The following is a 14,200-nucleotide window of genomic DNA, read 5'->3' on the forward strand; positions in this document are numbered from 1 at the left end:
GATCCACGCGCGAACAGGATGTGCAGTCTGACGGAGCTTTGCATCAGCACTAGCACAGACGGGACTAATTATAAAATGTAGGATTACCTGGTCACAGTGGATAAAATTGAACCGCCGATTATTGTTGGGCACATCTTCAGCTTTAAAACGAGGGTAGGATTGTAATTTTTTTTCAATGTTTTAGTAGGCGTTTGATTGATGAATGTTCCACTCATGTTCAGAAGAAGATTAAAGAACTGTTAACACAGACATTTGACTCATTATTATTATTATTTATTACTGATTAATTTTCTTATTAATTCCTTATTTATTTTTAAATCTTATTTTGTGTTAAAAAATAAAAATAAAGACATTTGAGAAGATTAGATTTTTTTTCTTGGGGAAAACCTGATGCGGCCCAGCCTCACCCAGAGTCTGCCTCTAGTGGCCCCCAGGTAAATTTAGTTTGAGACCCCTGATTTGGATCCTGCACGCGCCATCTTGTGGAAATGCTTGCTATTGCGAATGACGCAGACTTCAACAAATGGAACATCAACAATTAAATGTTGGCAGCGTATTTTACTGCAAAGTGAAATACAACTGAACGGCACGTGACAAATAGTCGTGGATTGAAAAAAAAAAAACATTTCTAAACGGTCGCCACAGCTTCTGCTTGAACTTGACCATCCGAGAATATTTTTTAACACAGAGAGCAGACACACATACGATGTTGCTAACAATGACTTTATAAATTAATAAAAACATTCCCTTTAGTGTTTTTGTTTTGCACACGTCACACACATGCATAGAAAAATAGTTCCTATTTGACATTTCTCCCCAATTTCTTTGTCGTTTTCTTACAATATTTACACGTTCCGTTTGAGTGTGCTGACCGCCTCCACGCGTTTGCATAGTTGCAAATTGGAAGATCGGGTGAAGAGTCAAACATGGCACCAGTCGTGCGAGGGAGTCACTTGAAAATAAACGAGGGGGGACAAATCGTGTCCACTTGAAAGACAACAAAAGTCTCATCGGCAAACTTTTTTTTCCCACTGCCTGTCAAGATCTTGGCGAGAAAACTTATGACATGACACAAAAGACGGAACGATTGTGTACGTTTTGAAGTGCCTTGTTGGCAGGTAGCACCAAATGCGAGCAAGACGGAGCTAAAGAAACGCTCAAGACAAAAACTTGGGCTGGGCGCTCGGACCGAAAACTTTTTGAAGCTTCATGAAGCACTTGTGATCATTTTTCATCCCGCTCGATGGCGCTCTTGGTTTAAAGAAGTCGTGGAACACCAAGAGCGCAAACTATCACAAGTGCTCATGAAGCTTCGTTTTCTCATCACTACTGGTCGCTATCGATATTATTTCTACAATCAAAAATAAGGACCTGAAAAAGCAAAAACAAAACCCGAATTTAGGTCATTTTATTATCTTCAATATTTAACGGGATGAAGTCAAATATGAAAGAGAGAATCGATCTTTTTAAATAAAATAGCACAATATTTTTTCTAACGCTTTAAATAAATAACAGTTTTAGTGTAATGCGCAAAGTTGCTTCTCCACCAAAGCATTGCAAATATTTACTTATTTGCGGCCGCCGCAACCCCAAAGCACGATTGTTGCTCCTATTAGCATTAGCATAGCGCAGTTAGCCGTCTTCAGACTGGTTCATCTTTGGAGCGGACTCGTTCTTGCCGCGGTCGTTCACGTTTGACTTGCTTGATTTGGACTCGATGTGACGTTGGGGAGGGTCGGACATTGCAAACGTCACGCTGGCGCTAGCTCATCAAAGATGCCGAATTACGGCCCGGTCCGGCCCCCCACCGTCTCAAACGGCTGCCGACTGGCCCTCGTTGGCCCGAAGTGGCTCCAAACTGGAGCCAAATGAGCTTAAACGGCTGCGATGCAAACGCTTCCTTGCTGGCTGTAACCGGGTCCAAACGGCGCCTAAGCACTACTTAGCAGCCTCCAAATGCTCCAAAAGCGTCGAGCGGAAACTTGCATTTCTCCCATGTCAGCATTAAAGATGAGAAAACAAAGAAATAAATAAACGCTTCCATCACCTGAAGAGCTTGTGATAATCTTTCAAATCGGGCTCACCCTTCAACGATGCTCTTCCCTGGTCTCAACTGGGACTGGTGACAATTTGACCATGTCAGAAAACGCATCGCCAGTTAACACCACATTCAGCAAAAGCGGCGCTCGGTACGTCGCGCAGCCTTTCAAAATAAACGCCAAGTGAGACTTTTACATACAGGACTACTGATGATTGTTCTTTCAAAGGGAAATACTTGGACCAGCACCAACAGTGCGCTTCGCCAGAAGGTCAACATAATACATGATATGCACAAGATCACATGCACGTATGTGCGCATCCACGTCCTACAATGCCATCCTTACGCTCACTTCGTCGTGGATTCGTCAGCATCCTCTTTCGTCGTCCCCATCAACTCCTTTGAGTCTTCCCGTCAGCATCGTGAGAGTTCTCCCCAGTTGGCAATGAACAAACTCCTCATCGTGCGCCCCTTTAGCATTTAATCTCAATGTTTGTCGTCCGCTCCTCAGCACCGCCTCGAGTATCTCGGCCTTGGCGCCCGCCCCCTTTGATATTGACTTCTTTACCAACACGTCCGCTGCTTGGACTCCACACAGGTTTCTACTTCTAGTGGTGCGGTGTCGAGGCTCGACGTGCCGGTCAGTTCTCATCGGAAGCCAGTCTTCGATGGCTACCTCTGGGCACGGCTGAGGTCTTCTTCATGGGGTCTAGCCCTCGGCGTGTGTCCCTCCGCCATCTACTCCTCGGCGTCAGTGCAAGTGAAGGGTAGCGCGACGGCGTGTTCCTGGGCGAGGGCGGCGAGTTCCTTGAGGAACTCGCAAAAGATGACGGCGCAGTAGACGGCGTTCTTCACGCGGAGCGCCTCCGCCTGCTTTTCCAGGTTGGACACACCACCACCGGTTCCTCCAGTTGCACCACCACGGAACAGAGCGCTGTGCAGTGTCTGGCCGCCCACCCGCACGTGGGCCAGAGCCATCTGGGCGGCGTTCCGGGTTCGAGTGGGGCTGTTGGTGTGGCGGAGGATCAGGTCGCTGAGGGATGACTTGCGACTCTTGACTGGCACAAGAGAAGACCCAGAGTCAGCGCGACAGGAAGTCACCGTCGCTGGCCGTTTTCAACCCGTGCTCACCTAGCGAATCCGAACGCCGAAGGGGGGGGACCGCGCCGGGCGGCTCGCTCCAGTCCACCTTGCCGCGTGCCACCAGGTACTGCTGGGCCTTCCGTAGCATGGCGGGGAAGTCTTCATGGGAGGCGGCGAAGGACTCAATGCGGTTTTTCACTGAACCCAGAACCTGGGAAAAAAACAGCGGTGCCTTCAGATACAAGTGAAGATGAACTCGAAGGTTCGGCTACCGGTTTACGAATTGCTGATTGGTTTCGGTCCCGAAAGAAACGTTAGTAGCGTTCCGAGGTCTGCGGACTCGGGTCAGCGCAGAGTTCAAAGCAAACATGGTGAAGTGCCATTCAGCTGTTTTGCTGCATGCAGACAAAATAAGTCGAGTGGAATCTTTTGTGACGTTGAGCCCAGCAAGCGGCGAGTCCTTCGCTGGAAGACATCGAGAAGCCGGAGGCTGACCTGTAGGAGAGACTTGACGCTGGGCTGGAAGACCATGTTGGTGTTGAGCAGGAAGGAGCGTAGCAGCGGCTGCGGGTAGCACGCCAGCCGCGCCACCATGCCCGTCAGCAGGATGTTGACGTACAGCGAGTTGTGGAGCATGTTCTCCATCTTGGCCAGCAGCACCGCCATCAACGGACCTGTACGCATCCCACAAGTCACAAACTCACCTTTCGGGCTTTTCCCGCATACAAAATTTGGGCCATAACAAGTCGACGCGCAACTTCTTACCCGTGTACGGCTGACACGAGCCGTGAGCAAAAGCGAGAGGTCGGGCGGGACCGCAGACGGCCATTTTGGAACTTTCCGCCTTGACGTCGGTGGTGGCCCTTTTCTGCTCCGGGTCCTCGTCGCGTTGGCGCCGGTCACCCGAGGATGCGTCAACGGCGCTGGCGGGTGGTGTCATGCGCTCTTCCAGCTCCTTCAGCTCCCTGGTGAAGGCCTCAACGCCGACGCTCTCATCGTTAGCGTCGTCGGGAGATTGTTCCAGAAGCTCCTGGATGAGGCTCTCGACCGTCGGCGCACAATCATCGCTGGCCTCTTTGGCCGCGCATCCGTTCTCGTCCAAAAAGTCCCGGTGGTCCGAATCTCGCTTCACCTTCTTGGCCTCGCCCAGCCCCGCCGTGCCGTTGAACAAGGTTGCGACGGAGTTGTCCGGCACTGGCGGGGAAGTGGGCAAAGGCGTTGGGCAAAGTGGCGGAGGCGCAGATTTTGGAAGTTGTTCTTCACGTTGAAGGCTCCGCTTCTTGGAGCGCGGCGTGAGGCTGATGCAGTTGTTTTGGCCGATGGTGATGTCCCACTCGCCGCTGTCGTGTTCCGAGCCGCTCCACTCGGACCGCGCCGTCGCCGCGCCGGCCCTCAATGGGCCGCCGCTCCCCGGCAGGAGTGAGAAGTGCTCAGGGTACGCGGCCATGGGGGGAGTGTAGGTGGGCGGGGCCGGGGGAGGGGGAGCGGTGCTCGGGCACGGGTTTTCGCCATCGTAGGGCGCCGACCACTCCCGACACGCCCAGGAGCAAAGCTCAATGCTTCGTCGGGCGTCCTTCAGGTAGTCCAAGTAGCCTGAATCCCACGCCGCAATTTCAGGCTGCGGCTGGTGCGCGGGACTTTCGTGGGCGGCCGACTGCGGGGATTCCAAGCCGGCCGGGGTGGGTGCGGCCGCCGCCCCTGCCGCCGAGGGGGTGCCGGCGCTTTGCTGGCGGATGAAAAAGGCCAAGCGGGAGGGCGTGCTGGGTCTGGACGGCGCCGAGGACTCCCCGCCTGCGTTGTAGGCCGCTGTGGACAGGAGGAGGTAACATTTGGAGAAGAATAAAAACCTTCAAAGTAGGAAACATAACACAACTGAGCTTAACTCTGAACAGGGAACTTGAATCTAATTTTGGAGAATATATTCCACTTCAATGATTCCCAAAAGATTTTTTTTTTTTTTTGCTTGATGGAGGCCAAACAATTCGACATTTGTTTGACACAATTATGGAGGACTGAAAGTGCTAAAATTAAACCAATGAAATATTGAATGAAAATGGTCATTGTTTCATTTATTAAAAAAATACGGAATTAAATAACGAAATGTGTCATTAATAGAATTACCAATGATTGTTATCAAAAAAATCGATAATTATTTCTGTATTCGGGCGGCACGGTGGGCGACTGGTTAGCACGATGGCCTCACAGTGCGAGACAGCATCGGGCGTGGGTTCGATCCCGGCTCCGGCCATCCTGTGTGGAGTTTGCATGTTCTCCCCGTGCTTGCGTGGGTTTCCTCCCACATTCCAAAACATGCACGGCAGGCCGATTGAACGCTCTAAATTGCCCTTGTTCGTCTCTGTGTGCCCTGCGATTGGCTGGCAACCAGTTCAGGGTGTCCCCCGCTGGGATAGGCTCCAGCACCCCCTTCCCTCCCGCGACCCGCGTGAGGAGAAGCGCTACAGAAGATGGATTGCTGTATTCAAATACATATATTTTTTTTTTTACAATCATTGACAATTTAATTAATGACACATTTATTATATTTGATATAATTAAATAATGAAATTTAATGAAACATTTCATGGTGTCCTCCATGTTTTATTTTCAGTAATAACCTTCACATGGCTGTGTTACTTGTGGAAAGAAGGAGAGGGCACAGTTTGTGAAACTTTTCGTGTTTTTGCTGTGGAGGCAAGGAGAGGAGTTACGAATAAAGTGTGTTTACGACTTGTAAAAAAATAAATAAAAATAATACAATTGCTCAATTTGGCAACAAAACATTAAACATTACATTCAATTTCAATATAACACTCCATACATAATACGATACGGTAAATCTGAAAATGAAACTCGACTAATTGAAGGTCATTCCAAATTAACGCAACAAAACTTTCAATGGATTTTAAAACCAAGTCACCTTTAGTCATTCCGAAATGTAAAAAATAAATAAATAAATAACAATAAAATTGATGCGCTGCTACGTGGGCAAGGAGAGCTCCTATGACAATCACAATCATCTCTCTATTTTTCATGGAATTTTCTTTTTCATTTGAACGACGTCTATAAATCTATCCAATTCAATTTCCCACATCTTCTGATTCCTTTCAACATTCACCTTTGCCCCTGAAGGCAGCCTCCTGGCCACGCGCGGCGGTGCGACAGCACTCGGGGATGAGCGACAGGAACTTGTCGGCGCATCTGCCGTAGATGTCGGCCTCTCGGATGGCGCGGCGCTGACTCAGCATGACGTGGCTGCACGGGAGCAGGTACCTGGCGGGGGGGCAGAGCGCCGTTGACGCCGACGACGTCATCGAGGATGAACGCAAAAGGTACCTGAAGACAAGCTGCAGCATGATGTCCTCGCAGTTGAACGACAGAAGAGTCCGGAAGAGGCTCAGGGACACCATGCAGAGCTACAACACAAGACGGCACGCGTTCACTCAAACATGGCAATCAAAACTCAAATTTGCTTTTTCGAATATCGAAACATGCGCACCCACCCTGGAGTTGCTGCTGATGCGCGTGAGCAACGTGTCCAGAATGGAGTCGTCGTCGAGGCGATGCAGCAGGATGAAGCGCAGGAAGGTCTTGAGCAGGCACGTCTCACTTACGCTGCGCAGGAACAGGTCCAGGTAGGCCGTGCTGGCGATCATCTCGTCCACCGACGACTACGCACACCGTTCGAGGAGTCGGACAAGACAACTTTATTTCTAAAGCGCATTAGACAGCAGTTGGAGCGCTTTCCAGGTGGTGTCATAGAGATTAGAACACAAATTAAAAGACAGTCTCATGTTGAAATTGCGAGAAAAAAAATGTGTCTTCAAACGAGTTTTGGACAGAGTGGGCGGGGCTTTCCTAACATTCAATGGGAGCGGGAACGACGAAAGAAGGGCCGGCAACAGAAAAGGAGGAGGAGCTCGGCGAGGCCACTTCAAGATTTGAAGACAAACACAAGTATCTTAAAGCCAACTCGAAAGTGCATTGGGAGCCGGAGAAGAGAGGCCAAGATTGGGGTGATGTGATCCGTCTTCCGAGCAGCCCTATTTTGGAGCAACTGGAGACGCTTGAGGGAGGACTGGCTGACTCCAAAGTCAAGCGCATGACAGTAATCTAGCCAAGGCGTGCATTACTGTTCGGAAAGAAAGGACTTCACTTAGGCCAGCCGCCCAAGATGAGCAACAGCACCGATCTGATGATCTCATTTCAAATCACTGTCCAGTTTCAAAGCCAAGTTGGACATTGTTGGCTTTGGAGAAGATGTCAGGGGGACGAGGTCAACAGGGTTGAGAGCGGAAGGGCCACTGGGACCAAAGACCATAACCTCTGTCTTCTTTTCATTGAAATTGTGGAAGTTAAGTGACATCCCGATTTTGATTTCCTCAAGGCAGGACAAAAGTGCTCTCAAAGAGAAAGCGACTTTCTTGCTCAGCAGGACTCATCGATCTGACTGCCGTCTGCAAAGCAATGCAAGGAAATTCCATGTTTTCTAGGGGCAGCAAGTACAACAAAAACCGCAAGGGCCCCAAAACAGAACCTTGCGGAACACCGTACGACAAAGGGACTCGGTTCAACCTCGGTGAACGCAAAAGGTCCGGCCAGTCAAATCGGATTGAAACCAATGTAGAGCGCGACCGCCGATGCCCACCTGGTGCTGTAAACAAGCCAAGTTCACGTAGGCCAACTTTAGGATCCAAACGTGTACCTTGAAGAGGGCAGGCGCCACCACAGGGACCAGGAAGCCGTTGTGCAGATAGTCCAGAAGCTGCGAGCGTACCATGGGGTGGGCCACCTGCACCACCGCGTTGCAGAACTCCAGCGAGTTCATGAAGACCACCAGCGACGACACGCCCATCCAGTCCTCGCGCCGGAGAGCGTGCCAGTCGTCCCCACGCACCTCCATCTTGCGGGGCAGCGACGAGTAGAGTGCGCTCAGACCCGTCGCCAGCACCTGGGAAGGGAGGTGGGACGGAGGCTTGAGATGGCGTGCGAGTTAGCCAATCATCAATCCTCAACTTAGTAAGCCGAAGACGGAATCTAAAACGGTACACTTGATGCGTCTTTTTGCAGAGAAGAATTGGAGAATGTTTTTGACGTTCAGTTCATGACGACATGTCACGTTTGACTTTCGAAACCATCCGTGAGCCGCTATTGCTTTTATGCTTTCTAGAGACTCGTCACCAGAACGGCCCCCAACTTTCTGGGTCTTTTTGGCGAGTGTATACGTACGGGGCAGAAGTAAGAGTTGTGGGCGATGTAGCGCGCCACGGCGCGGTTGGTGGCCGAGGCGGCCATGACCAGCAGGAGGGCGTCGCGCGCCTGCTGTCCGACGGCGCCCTCGCGGTGGATGAAGGGCACCAGCAGGGAGAAGACCAGCAGGTTGGTGGAGCCCTGCTGCGCCGGAGCCGCCCGCAACAACGTCTCCAGCAGCGCCGGCTCGCGCGCCACCCGCACGCACACCTGCCGACGGACACACACGCACACAGTTTTCTTTGAAAGACAACATTAGTGCATTTTCACAATTTATGATTAGGTGCAGGTATGTCAAGACATGCCTTAGCGCTAAAACAATAGCTAGCACGCATGCTTGAGGCAGCTTGTGAGTAAGACACCGTCAGCTTTGCCTGAAACCGTCACACCTGTCAATTCTGCAGACTTCACCAATAGAGGGTGCTAGCGTACTGCGCCCAGCCGCTCAGACGGATTGCTCAACTGGAAAGATCTCCGTCCAAACGCAAAGCGTTCCACGCTCTAGGGTTTTGGGGGAGATTTGGGACTTTGAAGGGCACCTTATGGTCTTGAAAATACGGCACATGAACTGGCAAAGACAACTTTTGGGTTTTTTTGTCTTTCAAGAGCTGTTTGTGCTTTTCATTCCAAGACATTTTCCACAAGGCAACTTCTTGTTTTCTTTCAATACCGCTCTATCTTTTTGCCCTTTTAAAAGGCAATTCCTTGTTTTTAGTCCCAAAGATAAATTGTGTCTTTCTTGAAATGGCAACTTTTCTGTCAAATCATTATTTCCTTTCTTCAGACATTTTTTGGTCTATTGTTCCAAATGACTTTCAAAGCTCACCTGATTGAGCAGCAGCACCAGGCTGTTCTCCAGCACGGGGGGGCACCCGCGGTCCAGGTGGGCGCAGGCCCCCACCAGCCTGAGCAGCGGGTGCAGGACGGCCGGGCGGCTCAGCAAGACCTGCTGCGACTGACCAATCAGCATCTCCAAGAGCTTGAGCAACGCCCCCAGGCTGCTCATGTCGGGGCTGGGGCGCAGGTGCCACAGCAGAAGGCGCTCCAGGACGCGCTCGCGGACCACCACTTGCAGAATGGGCCCAACATCTTGGCCGTCGTCCTGGCTTTGGGGGGGCCGCTCCTCGGCCAGGAGGCAGAACATCTGGTCCGTGTGGTTCATCACCGCAATCAGGTCGTCGGTGGAGTGTGACGGCTCGCTCTGGTCCAGCACACGGGACACCTGCGGGACGCAGACGCTAGCTTAGTGTAGCGACGCTGCAGCGCGCTCAGATGGTCACTTCGGCGTCACGGTCAAAACATTTTATTGGAGCCGACAGTTCTCGAGATGGGCCGAATGAGAACAGATTCACTTTTGCTATGCTGACCTGGCTGCGTAACAATTCTCACAATGATATATAAACACACAAAAGAAATGAACAAGCTTATTCTAATTACCCCCCCCCCAACCAAGAAAATATTCATATTATAATCTAGTACTGCAAGTTACATTTTTTTGAACAGAAAAAAATATATGAACTCATTTACTGCCATTGACGTCAAAGATCCATTTTTTTTCAAGTCGGCCGTTGGTGAATGAGTTGAAATAACCCTAGCCCTGAAATGACATTTTTGGTCAGGAATACTTATTTTGTAGACTTATTTTTTCCTCATTAAACTGTAACGTTTTTTTTCTCTCTCAAATTGTCCGCAAGAAACGTGTGGTGGTAGCAGTGCAGCAGATGATTGCGCTTGATGATAAGCGTTACTTCCTCCGACGCTTCGACGACGACAACACAAAGTCGCTTTTTGCCTTTTTTAAAAATGGTCAATTTTTTTGCAGAGCAAATGCGACTTTACTCTTAGTAATAATAACAATAAATGACACTGACAAAAAATAACCAGAGTGGACATACATTCGAACACAGAGAAATGAGAATTGCTTAAGGGCCTGAAAGACAATTGATCTTGAGAAAAAAATAAAAACTTTAGAAACATGAGGACTTTCTTTTAAGAAAACACTTTTTGCATTCTTTTAAATCTATTTCCTTTCATGGAATTCCTTTGGTCTGTAAAATAAATTGATTTTCTCCCAATAATTGCATTTTTACAAGTCACATAAAAAAAACAATATACTTTATTCTCATAAGAGTCCAAAATGTGTGATGGATGGCAAATTGCGACTTACAAAAAAACAACAAAAATAAAAGGATATACATATATTTTTTTTTCATAAGTCTTAGCATCAATATAATGGTGTCAAAAGCACTCACTTGTCTCCAATGGTTCTCAAAGACCATGAGGCAGGTCTCGGGGTCGGCGGTGCAAGAGGGCACTTCCGGTGGGGTGGCACCCCGGCCCGAGCGAGCGGGGGGGGCGCGTGGCGTCAACCTGCTGAGCCAGCTCATCTTCGGGTGACGATGACCCAGCGGGTGGAGGCTGTCCGACTTAAAAGCGAGGGGCGGGGCCAGGGGCGGGGCCAGGGGCGGGGACGGCCGGCCTGCCGACGTCGCTGTCACAAGCAGGAAGTGCTGCCAACCCACTACTCCAGCCGCAGCCGGTCATCCGGTCTGCAGCCACAAACACGCCATGCTTGCTGTAGACACGATACCACCGCCATCATCATCATCATCATCACATTTGTCTCGTTGGTTGTGCCAGTTCATCCACAACAAGGCTCTCCTCCTCCTGCCTCCTGGACCCTTCCTCGGTGGCAAGGTGTTCCCACCAGGAGGCGGCCTCGGGGACAACCCAGGACCAACTGGAGAGGCCGCGTCTACCCCAGCCAGCCTGGGAATGCCGTGCAGCCGTCACTCTGTTTATGTCTCTGGTGCCTAAACTTGTGTTGGCACCCCCCCCCCCCAACAATCGACACAAGAAGCCGAGATTCGCTCCCAAATCTTTGTCTTCTACTCGACAGCTGTGCTGATAGCATATCCTAAGCGGGGCAATGTTGCCCCCTTCTGGTGTGTGTTAAACATTAGAGGTCCCCACCCTTGAAAAACGCTCGGACCAAAACATCCGCGACAGTTCAACAAGTTAATGAGGTCCCGGTCAAAGTTGGGGGGGCTTTCCAAAGATCATAAGCAAGACCGGCCATCGGGACAAATCTCTGGCCACCGTTCAACTCACAAATCCAACCAAGTGTTGACGGTTAGTGGCCACAAGTTAACGTTTAAACCGCTTTTGTCTTACCTTTGAACAGACGAGCCGAAGAACAAGCTCAAGTCCTCAGAGGAAAAAAACAAAAAACAAAAACGAAGCAACACTCACCGCAATACATCCGGCAATCGAAGCAGAAGAAAGCGACGTCGATTGCCGAGACGAAACGAGACGGACGGGCCTCTTTTGAGTCGCGACGTCCTTCGAGTGAGAATGCAGGCGTGTGAGCGCCGAGCCGTCCGATGACCTTTGCACCCCAGGGTGGGGCCTAGCCGCTGCAAACACCTGGAACAAACCATCAATCGCTTTTCACACATCGCTGCTTTTTTTTGTCCAGAAAACAAGTACAAACGTGGAGATGAATGAAGGACAAAAAATTAATATAGAATTAAGCGTTAGCTTGTGACTTTTTGTCTCAGGAAGAATCTTTATTTTCTTGAACGTTCTTGAAAAAAATACAACCTTGAATTTTTCAAGAAAAATAAATAAAATACTTTTTTGTACAACTAAAATGCATTTACTTGAAGAAAAAAATAATAAAAAACATAAATGCGGCTAGGACTTCCTCAAAAAATGCTTTTTTTTTTACAAAGAATACAACTTGACTTAAAAAAAACAATTTTTACTTTGTCAAATTAAGATTATTTTCCTTCTCAGAACAATATGATTTTTTTAATTATGTTCTTGCAAAAAAAAGGACCACTTTATTTAGAATAAGTTTATTCATGCGCAAGGGAAAGAATCATTAAAAAAAATCTATATCTATCTATCTTTACATGTTTATACAAAATTATTTTTGAGAAAGAAAGAGTAATCTTATAATACACGTGGAATACTTCTTGATAAATTTGACTGAAAAAGATACAATTATAATTAAAAACAAAATTCAAACTGCGAAATATTTCATTTTCATATTGTATATTTTATGTTAGGGCTGTGTAATGAATTCAACTACGACTGCAATTATTACACTGAACGATAAAAAAAAATGGGCACAATTGTCAAAACAATTATTATAATATCACATTTTACGACGTCCAATATTACTGTATAGTGAGCATACTTGACATCAATATATGTTAAGAGCTATATGTAAGTTTCCTTTTTTTTATGTTACAATTTATAAGTCTATATATCAAGTGACCTGCAATGTCGGATCCATCCTGTCAACAAGATGTGCGATACAATTATGATATTCTGATTGCATTAAATAATGTTAACCACTTCATAAGGGTACACATTTTTTAAACATAAAATTACCTAAAGTCAGCCTTTTTTTTTTTTTACTCCGGGTCGTGATTATAAAGAGTAAAAAGACAACAAATCATTAATGAGCAATTCATTACTTATTTGGCGATAACACCTTTCCACTATATCGTCCAGCAATGCCTACGGTTTTGTTTTGTTTTTCCCGATAGAAATTGTCTATCGCATGTCGCAGATTGATCGCGGGTTGTTCCGGACACGAGCAACGCACGCCCGCGATGGAGTTGTGACTTTGCTGGCTTGTGCTCTTCGGAAATGTTCTGCGGACTCTCCGCGCTCAGCTCGTCGCGAGCAAGTCAATGGCGCAAAGACGAAGCGCCTTCACGAAATGCCCAAAGTGAACATTACGAGGCTTTAACTGCCAAATAAATAGACATCATCGCATGTGCTAAGGAAAGTGCGAAATGCTAACTAAATGCTTGCTGGCTTGGCTCACCTTGTTTTGCAGTCCAGTCGAGCGGTGGCTAGCGGTGGCTAGCGGAGGCTAGCGGTGGCTAGCGGTGGCTAGCGGTGGCTAGCGGTGGCTAGCCGCTACGAACGCCACAACGTCAGCGCAGCGCCCGGCGGCAAGGTGGCCCGCGGCGCCTCGGTGCGGGGGCGAGAGAGAGGCGCACAGTCGGGGCATTCTGTCGGTAACCAACGGAACGGAGCGAGCGAGCGAGCATCGCCGTCCAGCGACGAGTCACACGGAGGTTCTTCCTCGGCCCGCCGCCATCTTGGCCGTGCGAGAGCGACACAGTCACTGATTCCGCCCGACGACGTGCTCGTGCGCGTCAGCCCTGCGTGCCACGCGCGAGTACGCGCTGCTTCTGGAAACCAACACGAAAAAGAACAAAAACTGTGATTTGGTCCAAGAAACACAAACGTTAACGACATGAAATTACTAAATGAGGAGTAGACTTTTTTAAAAATGAAAAATGACTAATGAAAATCAGAAATAGCTTTTGAATTGTGTTTGAACAGCTTCGTTTAAAATAAATCAAATAAATTCCTGAAACAGGTTGGGCAAAAAAGTAGAATTTGAATGAAACACAAAGAAATTCAAATTTTAGTTTTCCTCCAAATTTGAGCTCACTGCCTTGAAAAAAAAAGGCAATTGGCACAACATCCGTCAATCAATTATCGGAACGGTTTATCCTCACCATGGAGGATAAACAAATCTCAGATGAAAATTATTCAGTATTTGGGATTATTGCTCCAGTCTCATGTGCTGATCAGAGATGTGGTTCAAGGTTTTGGTGGGCCTCAAAAAATTAGATTTTTTTTTTAAAGTCCAGTCTCCATCAATGCCAGTTATGTTCCATACACAAAGACAATTTGTTTGCTTTCACTACAGAAATTATGACATATTTATTCATGTTTGACTGGAAATCAGAGAATTATGACTCTTTCAATTTAAATGTAAAAAAAATGTGGAAACCTTTC

General features: G+C 48.2%; 1 protein-coding gene across 2 annotated transcripts; it reads right to left on the minus strand.

Annotated features, from left to right (window-relative positions):
* Positions 1–543: 543 nt before the first annotated feature.
* Positions 544–13,532, minus strand: fhip1b (FHF complex subunit HOOK interacting protein 1B). 2 transcript variants are annotated; one of them, XM_088315082.1, is made up of 13 exons: positions 13,212–13,532; positions 11,621–11,794; positions 10,621–10,917; positions 9,195–9,590; positions 8,348–8,578; positions 7,824–8,069; positions 6,622–6,789; positions 6,451–6,534; positions 6,237–6,387; positions 3,887–4,927; positions 3,617–3,795; positions 3,170–3,332; positions 544–3,096 (listed from the first exon to the last, which is right to left on the minus strand). In XM_088315082.1, the coding sequence occupies exons 3-13, from the start codon at positions 10,753–10,755 to the stop codon at positions 2,777–2,779; spliced, it is 3,114 nt and encodes a 1,037-aa protein (XP_088171208.1). In that variant the 5' UTR covers positions 10,756–10,917; positions 11,621–11,794; positions 13,212–13,532; the 3' UTR covers positions 544–2,776. The 2 variants fall into 2 exon arrangements, with proteins under 2 accessions (XP_088171208.1, XP_088171209.1); XM_088315083.1 differs by having other exon boundaries at positions 10,621–10,943.
* Positions 13,533–14,200: the final 668 nt, after the last annotated feature.

Source organism: Idiotropiscis lumnitzeri, chromosome 14, assembly GCF_059441095.1.
Source record: "Idiotropiscis lumnitzeri isolate Australia: NSW breed Sydney's pygmy pipehorse chromosome 14, RoL_Ilum_1.0, whole genome shotgun sequence".
Taxonomy (NCBI): domain Eukaryota; kingdom Metazoa; phylum Chordata; class Actinopteri; order Syngnathiformes; family Syngnathidae; genus Idiotropiscis; species Idiotropiscis lumnitzeri.